Source organism: Apiospora phragmitis (assembly GCF_038363925.1).
Source record: "Apiospora phragmitis strain CBS 135458 chromosome Unknown utg000013l:1.0-2965645.0:1.0-2969333.0, whole genome shotgun sequence".
Taxonomy (NCBI): Eukaryota; Fungi; Ascomycota; class Sordariomycetes; order Amphisphaeriales; family Apiosporaceae; genus Apiospora; species Apiospora phragmitis.
The window spans coordinates 1,384,411-1,401,295 of record NW_027117413.1 but is presented as its reverse complement, the minus strand read 5'-3'; the positions used below and the strand labels follow the sequence as shown (position 1 = coordinate 1,401,295).

Below are 16,885 nucleotides of genomic sequence, written 5' to 3'. Positions count from 1 at the left end.
AGCTGGGGACGTAAGAATGACATTTTACGTCCAGCAGGGAAGAAGAGAAAGAGAGAGCTCGGCGTAGAGCAAAAGCAACAAACCCCGACCCTAATCTGCCCACCGTCATTCCCGGTCATGTCGATACTACCTATCAACGATGCCATTCTTGCCGGTTGCCATTGGCGAATCACGCTGCCCACCCGCATTCGTACTGTTACCTGAGAGATGCTCATCCGGGAGAATCTCCGAGCGGTTACAAGTACAGTAGCTAATAAATCAAAACAGAGCGGACAAGAGGCGGGAAACGGTGAAGGGGCCCTTGGTTTTTCGCTAAAAAGCCCCCAAGATGGCTGCTAACCACCAAGGACACAAACATCGCCCGTGCCATCCCCCCACCCATGCGTCATTAGCTAACCCGCACTATTCGCCCAGGTGATCAATATCAGAAATCGATAGATACAGTAAAGGTGTTTGTTTGGACAAGAGAGATATGATATGGTCTTCTTGGTATAAACATACTGCTGGGGCCATCGTCTTCAACATGGCAGTATTCATTACTTACTGGTCCGGACAGAGCTCTGTGTGTAACAGCTGCGATCCATATGTGGTATGATTCTCTAGAGAGTCATCAAAATCAGTTGGTGCGTCGCCAACCTTTCTACCGTCAGGCTACGACCCTGCGCCGCTAGGTCTTCGACTACCGGCCTGCCGGCCTTCTTGACTCTGGAGAAGCTGCTAGCTCGTTGAATCGATGTGGTGGCTTTTATGTGATCAGTGTCTTCTATCTTAGGATGCATCCCGAAAGATCCTAGAGGCTCCACTCCGCCTGGATCGGGGGTGGGGACTAAGGCATGTCCAGACCGGAGAACCTGTCGAGTGACGTCAAGGGATCCTGTCCAAGCCAAAGTAAGCTCTAAGCCTCGCTCTCGAACTCACTCAGAGAGACACCAGAGACACCAAGACAGATCTAAGCCAGCGTGCCAAACGCCGTCACCATCAAAAGGACCTAAGGGGCTGTCTAACACAATCATGACGGCACTGTCTAGGACTCTAGGCCACGGCTAGCCCGCGGGTTGGGTGAAGGGCCTCCCGTTGCATCCAGTCTAGTGCAGTCCACTGCACGCATACATCTATCGATGTCTGCGATGGTTGATTACCCGTTTCCATAGTACTTAATTATACGCTGCCGCTGACGAGACCATGTGGGAATTTCCCTTGGCTTTTTCTTTTCGGTAATATATAATAAATGACTGCGGAAAACGCATCTCGTCCGGTGTCACACTCAGCAAGCAAACCTACACGTACAGACACAGATGCGCGCACGCATAAGCGAACCCTGAGACACGAACTCTTCATACCTACATACTGAATAAGATTCACCAGAGAACCATCGCGCACTGCTGACTGGACGTTTCGCGCATTCGGGGAATATCCAATTTCCATCACGGCCTCCACCTGAAAGGAAACATCGGAGGCGGGACCTTTGTGGGCAGTTCGACGGGACAAGACAAGGGACTGACTGCAGATCCGGGTCGCTTACAGATAGCCCAGCCCTTTTATCCTTACACGACTACTCCGTACAGGCAGACAGACAGACAGGCATTCTACTTGTAAGGTTGCTACGTGCAACCCGTGCCCATTGAAATGCAGGTCCAACAACCCCATGACGACACCTCCACTATACCTGCAGGTGAGACTCTACCACTGCCATATTTAGCACCTTCTGCAAGGAACTCTCCATTTTACCTCCACCTATATTACAGTATTAACTTCCATCTTCAAGGTCACCACGGCCGACTGGTGTATGCGCAACCGCGAGACCTACCCAGTTACCCCTCCATAGGACTTGCGCCCAACGGTTCTGCAGCCAGCGCTGCTGCTTCTTTAGGTTGGCAAAGTAAGAAGTCACCCGAGATTTGGACGCCGGATAAGTCGGCCTCGGCTTCCGCTGCTGCCGTGCTTGCCAAAGACCACAAGATGGCTACTGCCTGGGCCCCCAAACCCAGCGACCATGGTGCGCAGGCGGCCATGCTCGCGCATAAGGCTGCTGCCCGAAGCGCTGAGAATGGGAAACCTTCTTCGACCGACCACGGCCATACCGCAGCCACATCAGCGTTCAACGCCGACCGAGCCTCTCGACGCAATCCCCACGCCGCCGTGCCCATTGAGCGACAGCGCTCCCTTGTTGCTGCCAAAGGCGCCATGGCTACCCCGACCTCCAGGCGCTCGCGTGCCAACACCTTGCCTAGCCAGAAGCAGCCAGAGTCGTACCCGGATGAGTCCAACGCCGCGGCTAATGCGCTGAAGGCCGCCACGGCTGCGCACAAGTCGAAAGCATCCACGCTGCCGAAGGACAACGCTGGCGCGTCACCCTTTGTGCACATGAACCGGCAGATGTTTACCTCGAAACCGCCGGTCCAGCCCGTGGTCGACGAGCAGCGACGAGAGGATGTGCTACACGCCTCGGCCCTCGCCATGGCTAAGAAGATGTTCGACCAGCAACAGAAGGTCATTGACCAAACCAAGAAGGCCCAAGCCCAAAGGGGGGCAGTGCCGCATTCGCGGCGGCGCAGATCGAGTAGCCTCAGCGACGACGACCAAGCGCCCCCTATGCAGTTCAACAGCCTCCAGGATGCTGCCTACAAGGCTGCACAGGAGAGGTTGGCTAAGCTGGAGATCGATATGCAAAGTCGAAATTACAAGGAATACTATGGGCAAGGCCAATCGCCACGGAAATCGAGCATGAAAGGAAAGCTTACTAGGAGACGATCGTCCAGCGAGGGTGATATTAACCATGACCGAGAGCGGTCCCAGCAGATTCGCCGTCAGATGTCGATCTTTAACAGCAAGGTATCGCAAGTGGATCAGCGGAAGCGGCAGCATGATCGCGACGCTCTTCTGGCGGCCGCGCAGAGAAACGTTTCAGCCCGCTTGAAGGGCATGGACGACAAAATCGCCAAAGAGACTGGCATGATGCCACCTTCGACAAAGAATTCGTGGGACTCCAAGGCGCATGCTGCAGCCCAGATGAGCAGCGACAACCGTCTGAGCAAGCACGGCAAGATCGACCTCGGCGCTGGCAAGTATATGGAGCAAGAAGACATCGACGCGATCGCTGCGAGCAGGGTCCGGCCGGTCATCGATGAGATCAACGAACGGGCGGAGGCAGAGCACGCCAGGTTGACGGAACAGAAGCTAGAAGAAGAGCGCCAGAAAGAAGAGAGGGAGCTCGAGAGGCAGAGGGAACAGGAGGTCACCGACATCAACAAAAAGCTGAAAGGTACGTATATTCTTCCGGTGTTTGGACAGTGTCGGTCAGTTTCGCTAACATTTGAATAGAGCAAGAAAATTTCGAAGCCAGTGAGCGGAGGAAAGAGGAGAAGGCGGAGGCCAAGGCCAAGAAGGAAGAAGAGAAGGCTGCCAGAGCTGAGCAGAAGCGTCTTGCCAAGGAGGAGAAGCGCAAGTCCGGAGCTGTTGCCGTAGCAGCCCCCGCAGAAGCGGCGGCAGCGGCACACGAGGACGAAATCCTACCGATCGAGAGGGTCGAGCTGAATGATGCTGGTCAACCAGTCAGGGTTCCCGCCTCTGCCCCTGCTGCCGTTACGACCCCCGAGTCCCCAGAGTTCCCAACGGAGGCCGCTGCCACCACAGGTGCGGATCATGACATCGACATGCCGGATGCATCCGCCATCCGGAAACACAGAACCAAGTCGAGCGGAGCCATAGGGGACAAATCTCCCACGATTCGAGTGAGGTCTTGGTTCAAATCGCACTTCCACCGGCCTTCCAAGTCGGACGTTGAGGAGAACAACACTGCTAAGCCCAAGGACAAAGGCAAGAGACAATTCATCGGCGGTGCTGCGTTGACGGGCTTCGGCTCGTCGTCGCAGAACGGGAGCACGGCCAGTGTTAACAATGCGCGCAGTAGCAACAGCGTCCACGCCGTAGCCATGGCCGGTAGACAGTCGTCGCAACAGCAGCAGCAGCAACCGGATGCCTTGTCCTCCTACACGGGCATAACTCGCTCACGCCGTCCGTGAGCCTTCCCAACCCGGAGGCCGTCTCCCCATGAGCAGCTCCAGTGACGACGAGTACTTTCATGACGTGGCGCCGGTTATCAGTTCGTCTTCTGCCCATGGGGCGGGGGGACTGAATCCGCCGCGTCCGCTCGGTGACCCGGCATCGAGGAAAAGTCATAGTCCCAACCGGGACTCGAGGTTCCATGAGATTATATGATTTTCTGTAGTCAGACACGATGTTATCAAACATCGTTTTCTCCTTCGCCTCCTGATTCTCTTCTTCTACCTCTTCTATTTAATCTGAGTCAATCACACTCCTTTCTCATGGATATGATGGCGGATGGCGCCTATGTGTAAGATTGATTGGCATATATGTATGGGTACGAAAAGGGGTTACGCAATCGATATTCCTATGTACATTACACGTTGTTTGTTGATTTTGTACGGCTCGTTGCGTGGGTGTCAGATTGGTCAAGATGGAACACCACTACGGGCACGTCTCTTTTATAGGCGGTATTGAAGATGAATTGAATAAATAAGCATCAAAAGCATGAATCAGGGAAGTTCGCTCAGAAACAATGTTCGCAGTCATGGTTATGATATGAGCCTTGGTATAGGCATCCTACAAGATTGCTGAGTGATTACTATAACATGAATGTATCTTACTATAAGTTACGAATATTGTTACGTCGGCGCAAGCAAGTAATTTTCACATTTTTAAAGGCAAAACCATATTGCACGCACAACTCGAATGTAGTATTTATAGTGGTAAAATTAATTAGTGAAGTTTCAGTCGTTCTATACGATCCTCATCTCGGTTGTGCCTTTTATGCAAACCCATGCTGAACCGGAACGCCATGCTGAAATGTATCATGCTCCATACAGCCCATATATATAAAGTTGGTATCCCGTCCCGCCATCGCTGTTTAATAGTCGTGTTCGTCTCGTCGTATGCTTTTCCCTCATGCAATTTTTCATTCTGTACATGTATGTTGTATAATAATGTGTAGGAAGTTTTATTATCATCTCGCCGATCGCGTCGAGTCGAAATTAGAAGTTGGCGTGGGGCCCCACGCGACCGGTATGTAACGGTCGCTGGCTGTCCTCGGTATACCGCGAGCCGACGCCGTTGGGCGAGTGGTTGGAATGGTCGAGGTTGCTCTGCTCAACCTCCTCCATCTCGCGCTGGCTGGCGTTCATGCCGGTCGTCTTAAAGCCGCGGCCGTTGGCCGTGTAGCGGGCGGGCCAGAGGTCGACGAAGAAGGAGAAGACGTAGAAGGAGAAGACGAAGGCGATGACCCACTCGATGATGGCGGCCTTGTTGTAGAGGCCGAGGAAGTTGGTGGCGGCGAAGGCAACGGCGAGGCAGAACTCGATGATGATGAATGCCAGCTTGATCCAGAAGCTGACGCGCAGGACGCGGTGCTCGCGATATTTGATGCCGAGGCGCTGGTACTCCCAGCAGATGAAGACGGCCGACAGGAGGTAGCCGGCGATGAAGAGCAGCAGGAAGATGTCGTGCAGGGTGTGGTAGTGCGCCGTGTCGAACCCACTCAGACAGGTCAGGCCGACAGTGCCGATGAAGGCGAAGAAGATGGTCAGGCCCGACAGCACCTTCTCGGTGACGCTCACGTTGGGGACGAGGCGGCCGCGGTGCCGGAGCCAGCGGTCGGCGCCGAAGGACAGGTCCAGGAAGATGGTCGTGATGATGCAGCCCGTCACGAAGAGCGGCTTCAGCTCGGCCGCGCCGACGTCCGAGATGTAGGCGATGGTCTGGTCGCCCTGCATCGAGGGGTACTTGACGCGGTGGGTGTTGACGATCCAGTGAATCAGGAGGCCCAGCAGGGTCGCTAACCACATGACGCCGGATATCAGGGGTAATACCTGGGAGGAGGCAATGCGTTAGTCTGGTTATCTATCTATCTTCTTCATGTCGATGTTTCAAGAGTGAATGCAAACTTACCCAGTAGGGGAAATGTGGATGGTATCTCGCCATGATTACTGGTGGTGGTGGTTTGTTGTTGTTAGGAGAAAAAGTGAAAAGCTGAACGAATGTATCTGTCTGTCCAGCGCAATCCAACACAAGAGCGCAAACAGCGATATCAAGCCGATAGACAGCGGAGTGTATCTATCATAAGATCTGTGAAAGGATCTGGGTTCTCTAGTATTGGCAAAATGTAATAAATGAGAAAAGCGAGCCGGCCTTCTGCTTATTAAAACGGATATGGTTGGCCCAGGTATGACCTCATCTGCTGCCAATGACTGAGTTGACAGGCCTGCGAAACTGGTTTCGTCATGTACGGGGGAGATTGCAATGATTACATAGCGCTGGCCTGGCGCGTAGGTAGGCGCTTTTGGATTGAGCGGGCTGTGCGGGCGGCACTTCTTCTGGAGGACCCGAACAAATAAATCTCAGCGGCTTCGTCGGGTCGTACGCGGTATCACCATCCTCTAAGCACTAATAAAGGACTTTCTTATTTCTGTTCGTTCGTGCCGCGCTCTTCCTTTCTAAGATTCTGCGTCTTGTCCTACCGCGAGCGAACACTGTCAGCCGTTCAGCCGTCAGCGTAATGACGTCAGGTTCTTCCAGACAGGATGAAAAATTGGGAAAGTTCTGTCAGCCTAATGGAGCGGCATCTGCAGATCCTGCGGGAACTGGGTACGTGCTTAGCTTTCAGTAGTGCAGGGGTCTTCGGGGCTATTGAGGTGCAACTCCGAAGGCTTGGCCCGTGGGTGAAGTGTTGTTGGCGTTTCACTCGGGGTCCTGTCTCGGGGTTAAACGCCAGTGTTGGTTCCCGTAGGTGCAAGGATGGGTTGAAGCTCAATGGCATCAGAGCATGTAAAGCATGTGACATAATGTTCAGGAACTCGAGAGGGGCTCTCTATAAACATTTACCTCTATTCCACGATGCAAGTAAAATGTGCTTAAGATTCGTTGACAAGAACTATCGATCTAATCTCCCGTGGCTAGTCAGCTACCCAGCTACTGCTAGAAGCGATTATGGGGCACTTGGTCTCGTTGACTTGCAGCCAGCCTCCAGATTACTTGGCAACACAGTGGTGCAATTAGCAAGGTCATACCAAACATAAGGACTGATTTCGATATTAAATAATAGAACAAAAAGGTGTCAGCAATTAATGCCGAATTGCTTTGAACTTTTGGGACTGCGAATGTAAATGTAAAATGCCCCGGGTTTGATGGTTTTTGAGAGGAGGCATGTGCTATCCCTAGCCTGCCCAGCCACAAGGCTGAAAATATGTAGCTGAAAAGGGTCCTTCTGAAGCACGACCTCCCACCATCTTCTACCTCCACATCCAAGATGGCGGTCTCTCCCCTGGTTGATGGGCTGCCGAACCCTGCCGCGAAAGCAGTATCTTCGCCTTTGAAGAATGCTGCTTCGGCGCAGGCCTCGTCGAATGGGACGCCTGTACCTGCAGTGGCCCCAAACGCCACCGCTGCTGTGCAGTCGGCCGCCTTGGATCTCTCCGAGCAGATGAACGAGGATGAGAAGCGCAAGTACATCAAAGGTATGGAGATAGCATGGTCCCTTTCGTTGGCTGGCTTTGCAGTTTCTAATGGTCGTTTTCACTAGGGAAGAAGCTTGGTGAGGGTACATACGCCAACGTCTACCTGGGCCAAGTGCGCAACGACCCCTCGCAGCTCGTCGCTATCAAGAAGATCAAGATCAACAAGGAATACACCGAGGGAATGTCGCCTGATGCCGTCCGCGAAATCAAGCACCTGCAGGAGCTCGACCATCCAAACATTATCAAGCTACACACCGTTTTCTCCTCCAAAGACCAGAACCTGAACCTCGTCCTCGAATTCCTACCGCTTGGTGACCTGGAAATCCTCATCAAAGACACCGCAAACGTACACTATGGTGTGGCCGACACCAAGGCCTGGATGGGCATGTTGACCCGCGCCGTCTGGTTCTGCCACGAGAACTTCGTGCTGCATCGCGATATTAAGCCCAACAACTTGCTGATCGCGGCCGACGGCGAAGTCAAGCTGGCCGATTTCGGTCTGGCCCGGAGCTTCAGCGACCCCTACCGGCCCATGACGTCCAACGTCATCACGCGCTGGTACCGGCCGCCCGAGCTGCTGTTCGGCGCCCGCCACTACTCGGCCGCCGTCGACGTCTGGTCCGTGGGGCTCGTCTTCGCCGAGCTCGTCATGCGCGCCCCGTACCTCGCCGGAAACACCGAGCTCGAGCAGATCGAGCTGATCTGCAAGGGCGTCGGCACCCCGACCGAGGAGAACTGGCCCGGCGTCACCAAGCTGCCCGAGTACACCATCGGCAACCAGATCACGCCTGTTCTGGGTAAAGACCATTACAACGCGCTATTCGGCACCGTCGGCAATGAGGGCGTTGATCTTCTCATGAAGACGCTGATTCTGGACCCGCGAAAGCGGATCACAGCCCGCGATATGTTGAAGCACCCCTGGTGGCACAAGGACCCGAAGCCTACGCGCAAGAAGGAGTTGCCCAGGAAGTCAGGAGGCGAGGGGGGGAGAAAGTAGGGGCTGATCTCAAGCGTCGGCCGGGTGTCGTAGACGAAGATAAAACTAGCAAGGTGGCTCGGAAGCTGGACTTTGGTGGTCCGCTATAGACTTGCATAAGAAGGATAACATCATGGTACAGGCGTTAGAAAAGGTCCAGTTGCATGGCGTCTAGGATTTTTCCATTTATCGAATACAATGCTTAATACAGTATATGCACAATGCCATAATTTACATGCTTGCGACTCTTCCAGGAGGCTCCTTGACGTTTGCCGCCAGAGGAATGAATCCGAGCGGTTTCTATATCGTCTTTTTTTTATCGGATCTCTCCTCGCTCCCGCATCTCCTTACGCTCTTGGATGCGCTTCTTGTATTTGACCTCGGTACGTCTTCTCTCACCACCATCAATCTTGCGGCCGCGCTTGTCCTCCCACATGCCCTCCTTCACAGTCACCCGGGCACCCTCACCGTCCTTGAGCTGCATCGCGTAGGGGCCGACGATAGTGCGGGCGCCCTCGACCTTGTAGCCGATGACGCGCGAGAGGTCCTCGACGGGCGTGTCCTCGACGCTCTGGCCGGGGGGCACGTTGACGACGTAGCGCTTGGGGTGGGCCGGGTCGGCGTCGTGCTCGAGCAAGCGCAGCTCGGCGGCGCCCTCGGGCGACACGTGCCGGAACTCGCCGCCGATGCCGAACTGGCCGCGGCGGAAGCGCTGCCGCCACTGGAGCAGGTACCGCCGCGTGCGGGGCGGCTCGATGCCGAGCTCGCGCAGCTGCTCCGACGTCAGCGAGAAGAGCGCCTCCCACGTCGGGAACTTGGAGGCGTGCCCGCTCAGGCCGCGCCCGATCAGCGTCAGGAAGGTCTGCACGTCCGGGCAGAAGGGCGTCGGGGCCGGGATCTCGGACGCTGCCGTCGCTCCGTCTCCGTCGGGCTTTTGCGCGGAGGTGGATTGAGGCCGCGCGAATTGGCTGGCTATTGTCGTCGTCGGACGGAGGAATGTGCTAGTGGTGGGCATCGCAGTGTTGAGGAGTGGCCGCAGCTGCTGCGGTCGCAGTATGGGCTTAGACGATTAAGTTAGTAAGAGAGCAAACAAACAACAGCATCGAGAGGAGCTGTTTCTTTCTTCGAGCTTCACTTACTTTGAAAGCCCCCATGATGGCGGTATGGTATACTCAAGCCGTATATCTCCCTTCAATTCGCCATAGACTTGTTGGAGTAAAGGAGAGGGCCCGAAGTGCTGCGGCCGGTATTTACTCTTGTCGTTGTGTGCAGCAGCCCACTGAATCCAGCCAAGCCTTTGAATCTCGCGATCTTCAAAAAGTTCAATGGCCCATTCAATTCAATTGCCAGATGGAAAAATCCAAGTTCCGGGTCGGCTAGCTTAGGGAGTGCAGTTAAAACGGGTAGGTGTGGGTGCAATACTTCAGTCAACTCAACTGGACCATTCGAAAGACAGCCCGGGGGCGTCCATTGGTTGATGATTCAACTTCATTACCTCCTAACATGGCAAGTGTCTCGAATATCGACGAGATGCTTCTTCCTTCACGCGTGATGCAGATGTGACAATGACAACAAACGCCTTAGGAGTAAATTTGTATTCATAAATTATACCTTTCTAATACTGCCTCAAAGCAACAGCCCTTACGACTGAGGCACCTGCAGTTCACCGGTGACTTTGGGGGAAGTATGGTGTCGATATAGCGGGGCAGCTTAACTCCGTCGCCGCCACAGTCCCACCCAGTCGTCCAGTAAGTCGCCAAGTCGCATACAAGGTCCCTGTTTGACACCACCTGCATAAAGCATACCGTAGGTACATATGAGTTCCAATATCTAGCGCATAGGTAGATGTACCCTCTGCCGCACCTGCTGCCTGGATAGGTGGGATTTATCTTTCTTCTCATTTCCTAACTCTCATCTGGATCTGATCTTCCATCATCAACTTCATATTCCCATGGACCCCCACTAACAGCCAGGCCAACCTGTGTGTTCATCCATGATGGGCCGCCCAAGAATACAGCCCCGGCCGACCACTGCGAAGGCCATCACTATAGTGGATTATGCGCAGCTCAATGAACCATTCCCCGTTGCATTGTTGGATCTCCTGTCATCTCTTCCGACCTCGGCCACAGATGCAGCAGACGACGATTCCGTGGACTTACAGCCGGAAGCAAGCTCCGAGAGACCATGCAAAAGGCCCCGGCGCTGCCCATCCAGACTGCCAGATGCAGTCGTACTTGCTGAAGAGACATTTCGTCTTAGCAGACCCAGTCGACCGCAGCACTTGAAAGCGCAGCCACACTTGGCCTTTTCACGGCTTGGGGCCAGCCAGCACGTGAACTTGCATTGCTTGCTCGCAAAAGATAGCCCCGGCGACGCTGTTCCTAAAGAACTCACTGTATCTGGCCAAGAAGGGGCCCGGAAACGAATCAAGTCGACGCTTACTCTTCCTCCCGACGTAAGTCAACCAGTAGCTACGATCTTGAAGGTGGTCAGTTCCAGCCGCAATGAGCAAGATGCCGAAGGTGGGCTTTTGGTCGACTTCGACATGGAGTTTCAACGGGCACAAACTTCAGGTTTGGATACGATTTCTTTGCGACTGAGATTAAAATGGAATCCCACCTCGAACTTCTACGCCAGCCTCCCAAATTCCTCGCAGCGAGCGCTATCCAGAGAGGTGCAAATTCAATTCCTTCCTCATGATCTTCTGGGTGACTCCAATGCTGGCGCCCTTTCGGCCCAAGCCTTCTATGATGCTGCATGCATTCCCAGCAAGGACTACACCGATTTACTGTCGACTGATGTACTCGGACTGGAGGCCAAGTTGTACCCTTTCCAGCGTAGAGCGCTACAGTGGCTGCTTCGCAGAGAGGGTGTTGCATGGAATGGGACCGAACTGGAGCCATGTCGGGATCCCACGACATCAGATTTGCCTCTATCATTCAACGAGTTGACAGATCGTAGTGGACGGTGTTACTTCTCCAGCACGCTATATCAAATGGTTACGCGTGACGTTGCTCCATTTCGAGAACTAGAGACAGCTCCAAAAGGAGGTATCCTTAGTGAAGAGATGGGTCTGGGCAAAACGGTTGAGACTATCTCCCTTATCCTAATGCACCGCCGGCCAGTTTGCCCTCCCAGAATCATCGACCCCTACAGTGGTCAGCAAGTTCAACCTACCGGCGCAACTCTCATTGTAACTCCGGCTACCCTGAAGAACCAGTGGTTGTCCGAGGTAAACAAACATGCACCAAACCTCCGTGTCATGTTCTATGACGGGATTAAGCGATACAAGGGAAAGGGCGATGAACTCCTGAAAGAGTTAGCTGAACACGATGTAGTCATCACAACTTACAACGTTTTGCAAGCAGAGATCCACTTCGCCGAGGAGCCTCCTGAACGTTTAATGCGATATGCGAGAACGTATCCCCGACCGAAGTCGCCTTTGGTGCAGCTCTCTTGGTGGCGGGTATGCCTTGACGAAGCCCAGCAGATCGAAAGCGGCGTGAGTGCCGCTGCCAGAGTTGCTCGTGTAATCCCACGCATTAATGCATGGGGTGTCACCGGCACACCGGTCAAGGATAACGTGAAGGATTTATGGGGCTTGCTCCTTTTCCTTCGCTATGAGCCATTCGCATCGTATCCGTGGGCTTGGGATGGACTTACTACAACACATCAACACTTATTCGCGCCCCTCTTTAACCGTATAGCACTTCGCCACACTAAACAAGCCGTCCGAGATGAGCTTGTTCTACCGCACCAGAAGCGCTACGTACTGACGATGCCATTCACTGCTGTTGAAGAGCAACATTATCGATCCGAGTTCCAGGCTTGGGCACGAAATTGCGGCTTAGACATCGAGGGTGCTCCGATCAAGGAGGGCTGGGACCCTGAAGACCCGGCAACCCTCGCGTTACTTAGAAGCGCGCTAGCTTCGTTGCGACAGACTACTCTACACCCTGAGTTAGGCCCGGGAAGGGTTCGAGGTGCTGCTCAAAAGGACAAACCCCTGCGGACTATCGGGGAGGTATTGGATGCAATGATCGAGCAATCAGAGCTATCTATCCGGACGGACCAAAGACAATTACTAAGCTCCAAGCTGAGACGCGGCCAACTTCTTGAAAACTCGCCACGAGTTAAAGAGGCTCTTTCGATCTGGGAGGAGGTTCTCGGAGAGATCCGCGAAATTGTTACTGAATGTCGCGATCAACTCAAGGCTGAGCTGGAGACTGCTCGAGCTGCCGGGTTCGATGACGCGGATGAAGATGAGAGTGGTTCTGAGGAATTAGGCGCAGAAACAGTCCCGCCACGACTTGGACAGGCGCGTCGACGGCTTCAGCTGGCTCTTGGGCTTGAGCACAAGGCAGCTTTCTTCATTGCCAACGCAAACTATCAGATCAAGACCAATGAGGAGCTGACTGTGCCTGACTCGGATGAGTTCAAAGAATACGAGAAACTTGAAGTGCAGTACTACGAAGTCGCCAAGGAGATCAGAAAAGAAATCCTACAGGAGGCACACGACAAAGCTGCAAATCACATGACCAAGCTCTCTGAGGATGCCGCTACTCAGAGCTTTGTCGAAATGCCGGAATTTCAATTCATTACTCACATGGGGCTTGAGAGCAGACGAGTACTAGAAAACCTGGAAGAACTAGGTGGTGTATTGGACGAACAGGCCAACTTAATCGACGAGTGGCGTGAGCAAGTCATTCAAATCCTGCTTAGGCCTCTTGTGGATGAAGATGGCGAGGCTGAGATCACGGGTGAAGAGTACGAGGATTCTACCAAGATCCAAGATGACTTGATGGTTTACACCCACGTCCTGCGAGCCGTAATCGCAGATCGCCAAGATATACTTACTGGGCTAGTCAACGAGCGAGTGAAACATGAGACGACAGTCGCAGAACGCATGGCGAAAGATGGAGACGGTCCCAACCCCGAGATACTGCTGGAACTGCTCAAGTCTCGCATGGAGATCAAACCTCACCCCGGAATGGGTTCTTTCAGAGCCGTTGTGACTAACTTGCGAGAGCTAGCATCCAAATTACGGCACGACGTAGCGAACGGGAGCCAACGTGCCGAAGTCGAACTACAGATCCTTCAAGAGCAACTGAAGCTCGCCCAAAACCAGATCAGTGCGCAAATCAAGGGTGCAAATGGGCTTGAGAAGGAGTTGGATCGGTTCACCGATGCCATGAACGCGCGGGTGGAATACTACAAACAACTACAGCAAATATCTGATACTGTAGCTCCTTGGGAGCGAGAAGAACATGAGGACGACGATGCCCTGTTCAATGGTTTACTCGGTGAAGAGGCTACCATTAAGCACAGAATCGTCGACGCCCAGTCCAAGCACCGTTACTGTAAGTTCTTGCCTGCCCCTTTTGTTTCGATACAACGGACTGCACATGCTGACCGTTGCTCTAGTGTTGCACTTGAAGGAGACAGGACAGAAGTCACAGGGGCCCAGATTCTGTGTCATATGTCAATCTACTTTCACTCTCGGTGTGCTCACTGTTTGCGGCCACGAATTTTGCAAGGAGTGCATGATGTTGTGGTACAGGGCTCATCATAACTGCCCGGTTTGCAAGAAAGCACTCAATGCATCCATGCTCCACGACATATCGCTACGGCCCGAGTCCAAGCTCAAGGTACACTCTGAGCATCACCCGTCTGCTCCCGATGAAAACTCACCCCATAAATCCAGAAAGCCGGGTATCTACTCGAGGTTCAGCGAGGAAAAATTGCAGGAAATTCGCCAGATAGATCTTAGTGGGCCGTCGTTTGCCACGAAGATCGACACACTCATCCGCCACCTGATGTGGTTGCGACAGGAGGACCCCGGGGCCAAGTCGATCATCTTCTCTCAGTTCAAGGGGTTCCTCGAGGTCCTTGGTCGTGCGTTTGACTGCTATCGCATTGGCTATTGTTCGTTTGATACCAAAGATGGCATTGTTCGCTTCAAGGAGGATCCAGGTATAGAGTGCTTTTTTATGGATGCTCGCGCGCATGCGAGTGGCTTGAATCTTGTCAATGCCAGCCATATTTTCCTCTGCGAGCCTCTGCTCAACACCGCTTTGGAGCTTCAGGCCATTGCCCGAGTGGATCGGATTGGCCAGGAACACGAGACGACCGTGTGGCTCTATCTCGTGGAAGGGACCGTGGAAGAGTCCATCTACAACCTCTCGGTACAGCGGCGTATCGAACATATGGGCCAGGCCCAAATCGATCTCAAGGGTAAATCTAAGGAGACCACGCCAGATGTGTCGGATCTGAATCTTGAGGCGGCCAACTCCATGGAGCTCCAGCAGGCGGCACTGTCCAAGTTGATGAACAAAGACAAGCACCTAGGCGAAGTTGTGGACCAGAACGATCTGTGGGAATGCTTGTTCGGACACGTCGCGCAGAAGGCGGCCGAGGCGACTTCGGCGACTCAGGACGAGCGGTTTGAGAACCCTGCCGTCATCAGGTTCCTCGCCGGAGAGGCTGCACAAGCCCGCGACAAGGCTCCCTGCGCTGGTGTCACTGCCACTTGATTCGCAATAACTGTACGATTTCAAATGTTTACAACGAAACTAATGCATTACGGCCTTAAAAGAGACCACACCCCAACATAGTCGAGGGTACATTGTATAAGCTTATTTCTTTACGGTCAGGTTTTCTCGGTTGTACATGTATGGAGGAATGTCACATGGTAGATGACCGGTTCTTTTTAGTTGGCGTTTTTCAAGAGCAGCAAGGGTTGATGTTGGGGATACCAGATGATGGAAAACCTGTCGGTGGCATGCAGTGTGAACTACATGTACCTCGGAGAAGGCTCACACACCACAGATAGTATCCGTGTGTGAACAACCTATCAAATACACATGGAACATGGAATTCACCAAAAGTCCAATGACGATGTGCAACAAGGTTATCTGATCAGCAAACTGCGCGTAATATGACACGTAAAGACCTACATATGCACGCGAGCAGTCATGCTGCGAGTCCAGTTCTTTTATCACACGCCGCACGCCGGCATTTCTTCCCCAATTGATAAGCGGACTGGGCACACCGACTTTGCGGTGCTTTAGTATTATTGCTAAGGGGTTTTTGTTTTCTCCGAGATTCCCTGCTTGGTACTTTTACTATTGCTGGTATACTGAGAGCTGACCGATATTGTCTCGGTAGTTACGAAGAGGAAAGGAGGTGGTAGCCGCAGGAAGCGAAAGCGAAAAGATGCGGTATCGGCTCCGGACAAACCGTCTGACTGTCAAAATGCTCCTTTTTCCCTATTAAGTAGCCTTGACCGGCTCGGCTCGGCTCGGTGTTGGATGAACTGCTTGCAATTTCATTATGCTCCTTACTGATATCTACTGCGAATTTCAACGTTTCATTTTTACGTCCGGAGTGAAGCAAGCCACTGCACGTGGGGAAAAAGAAACGATCTCAGCGTTTTCGCTCTGTGGATAATTCATATTTCTTCATTACCCAGACCCCAGCAGGTTCCAGATTGTCACGGCGGCATCCATCGGCAAGAACCGTTCCCGATATGCACTGCGACCCGGACAATTACACAAAGCGTAGGGTATGCACAGCAGGTAGTGAGTGGTAGTAGTATGCAGTCAGACCGACCGACCATGCGTCCAGTTATATCTTGCCGATCCTTCTCGAGGGTTTCCTTTGACTCACAGCAGCATGTACGTCGATCTTATATGTATGTCAGTACTTTCCTGGGGCAATCTACTCGGCTTCGGGGGAAAAAGCCAAGCAACGGGTACGCTTGTTGAGAGTTTCGATGCCAAGCTCTTTTTTGTGGTTTGCGCCATGTACCTAAGAGCCTTGTTTCGGACCGTGCCTGGAGTTTAGATTCTAAGTCCGGGCAGGGATTCAAAGTCAGAGCGAGCAGGGGGTGCATTGATGGGCTTCTTTAACGAAAGCGATGCGAGTAATCTTTCTGGTGCCGCGCGTTCAGCTTTCAACGAGTGGGTGTGTGCCACCAGTTTTACCTATCTGTTTTTCTTCCTATGTAGCCATGCCGGACAGTTGGCCCGGAAGGAAATAACGGGCAACAATAAGCCCATACGCAGGCATTCGGCCCGCTAGCCAATTGAGGCTGATTATGCTTTGAGGCTGTCCGGTCGGGGCATCTTGGGGAGGAGTTCCGAGTCTTGCTGTCGATCCATGGCGCGCAGTCTGGCGGCGGGTTCCCGGCTTAGAAACCAGGGTGGATTCCATAATATAGTCCACATACATAGCTGTTGACCGACTTTTATTACTAGTCCTCGGCTTATCAATCCAGAAGTGGCATGCACATAGGAATAGGAGTCAGGCAGCCGAAAGCCTCGTCAGAGAAAGTAGCAGGAGTATGTATGTATGCAGAAACTGGTGTCGGTGTTGACTA

General features: G+C 53.2%; 5 protein-coding genes across 5 annotated transcripts; 3 read left to right on the top strand and 2 right to left on the bottom strand.

Annotated features, from left to right (window-relative positions):
- Window positions 1–1,626: 1,626 nt before the first annotated feature.
- Window positions 1,627–4,218, top strand: PG994_014156 (uncharacterized protein; the record flags this gene model as incomplete). Its single annotated transcript, XM_066865565.1, has 4 exons — window positions 1,627–1,672; window positions 1,766–3,262; window positions 3,322–4,018; window positions 4,059–4,218. The coding sequence occupies 4 exons, from the start codon at window positions 1,627–1,629 to the stop codon at window positions 4,216–4,218; spliced, it is 2,400 nt and encodes a 799-aa protein (XP_066708694.1).
- An 833-nt stretch (window positions 4,219–5,051) lies between these two features.
- On the bottom strand, window positions 5,052–5,861 carry PG994_014155 (Frag1/DRAM/Sfk1 family protein; the record flags this gene model as incomplete). The annotated part of the gene is made up of 1 exon (XM_066865564.1): window positions 5,052–5,861. The coding sequence occupies one exon, from the start codon at window positions 5,859–5,861 to the stop codon at window positions 5,052–5,054; it is 810 nt and encodes a 269-aa protein (XP_066708693.1).
- Window positions 5,862–7,321: 1,460 nt separating this feature from the next.
- On the top strand, window positions 7,322–8,526 carry PG994_014154 (uncharacterized protein; the record flags this gene model as incomplete). The annotated part of the gene is made up of 2 exons (XM_066865563.1): window positions 7,322–7,529; window positions 7,595–8,526. The coding sequence occupies 2 exons, from the start codon at window positions 7,322–7,324 to the stop codon at window positions 8,524–8,526; spliced, it is 1,140 nt and encodes a 379-aa protein (XP_066708692.1).
- A 295-nt stretch (window positions 8,527–8,821) lies between these two features.
- On the bottom strand, window positions 8,822–9,659 carry PG994_014153 (mitochondrial 37S ribosomal protein mS41; the record flags this gene model as incomplete). Its single annotated transcript, XM_066865562.1, has 2 exons — window positions 8,822–9,565; window positions 9,645–9,659. The coding sequence occupies 2 exons, from the start codon at window positions 9,657–9,659 to the stop codon at window positions 8,822–8,824; spliced, it is 759 nt and encodes a 252-aa protein (XP_066708691.1).
- Window positions 9,660–10,501: 842 nt separating this feature from the next.
- On the top strand, window positions 10,502–15,038 carry PG994_014152 (rad8 and Rdh54p; the record flags this gene model as incomplete). Its single annotated transcript, XM_066865561.1, has 2 exons — window positions 10,502–13,865; window positions 13,930–15,038. The coding sequence occupies 2 exons, from the start codon at window positions 10,502–10,504 to the stop codon at window positions 15,036–15,038; spliced, it is 4,473 nt and encodes a 1,490-aa protein (XP_066708690.1).
- Window positions 15,039–16,885: the final 1,847 nt, after the last annotated feature.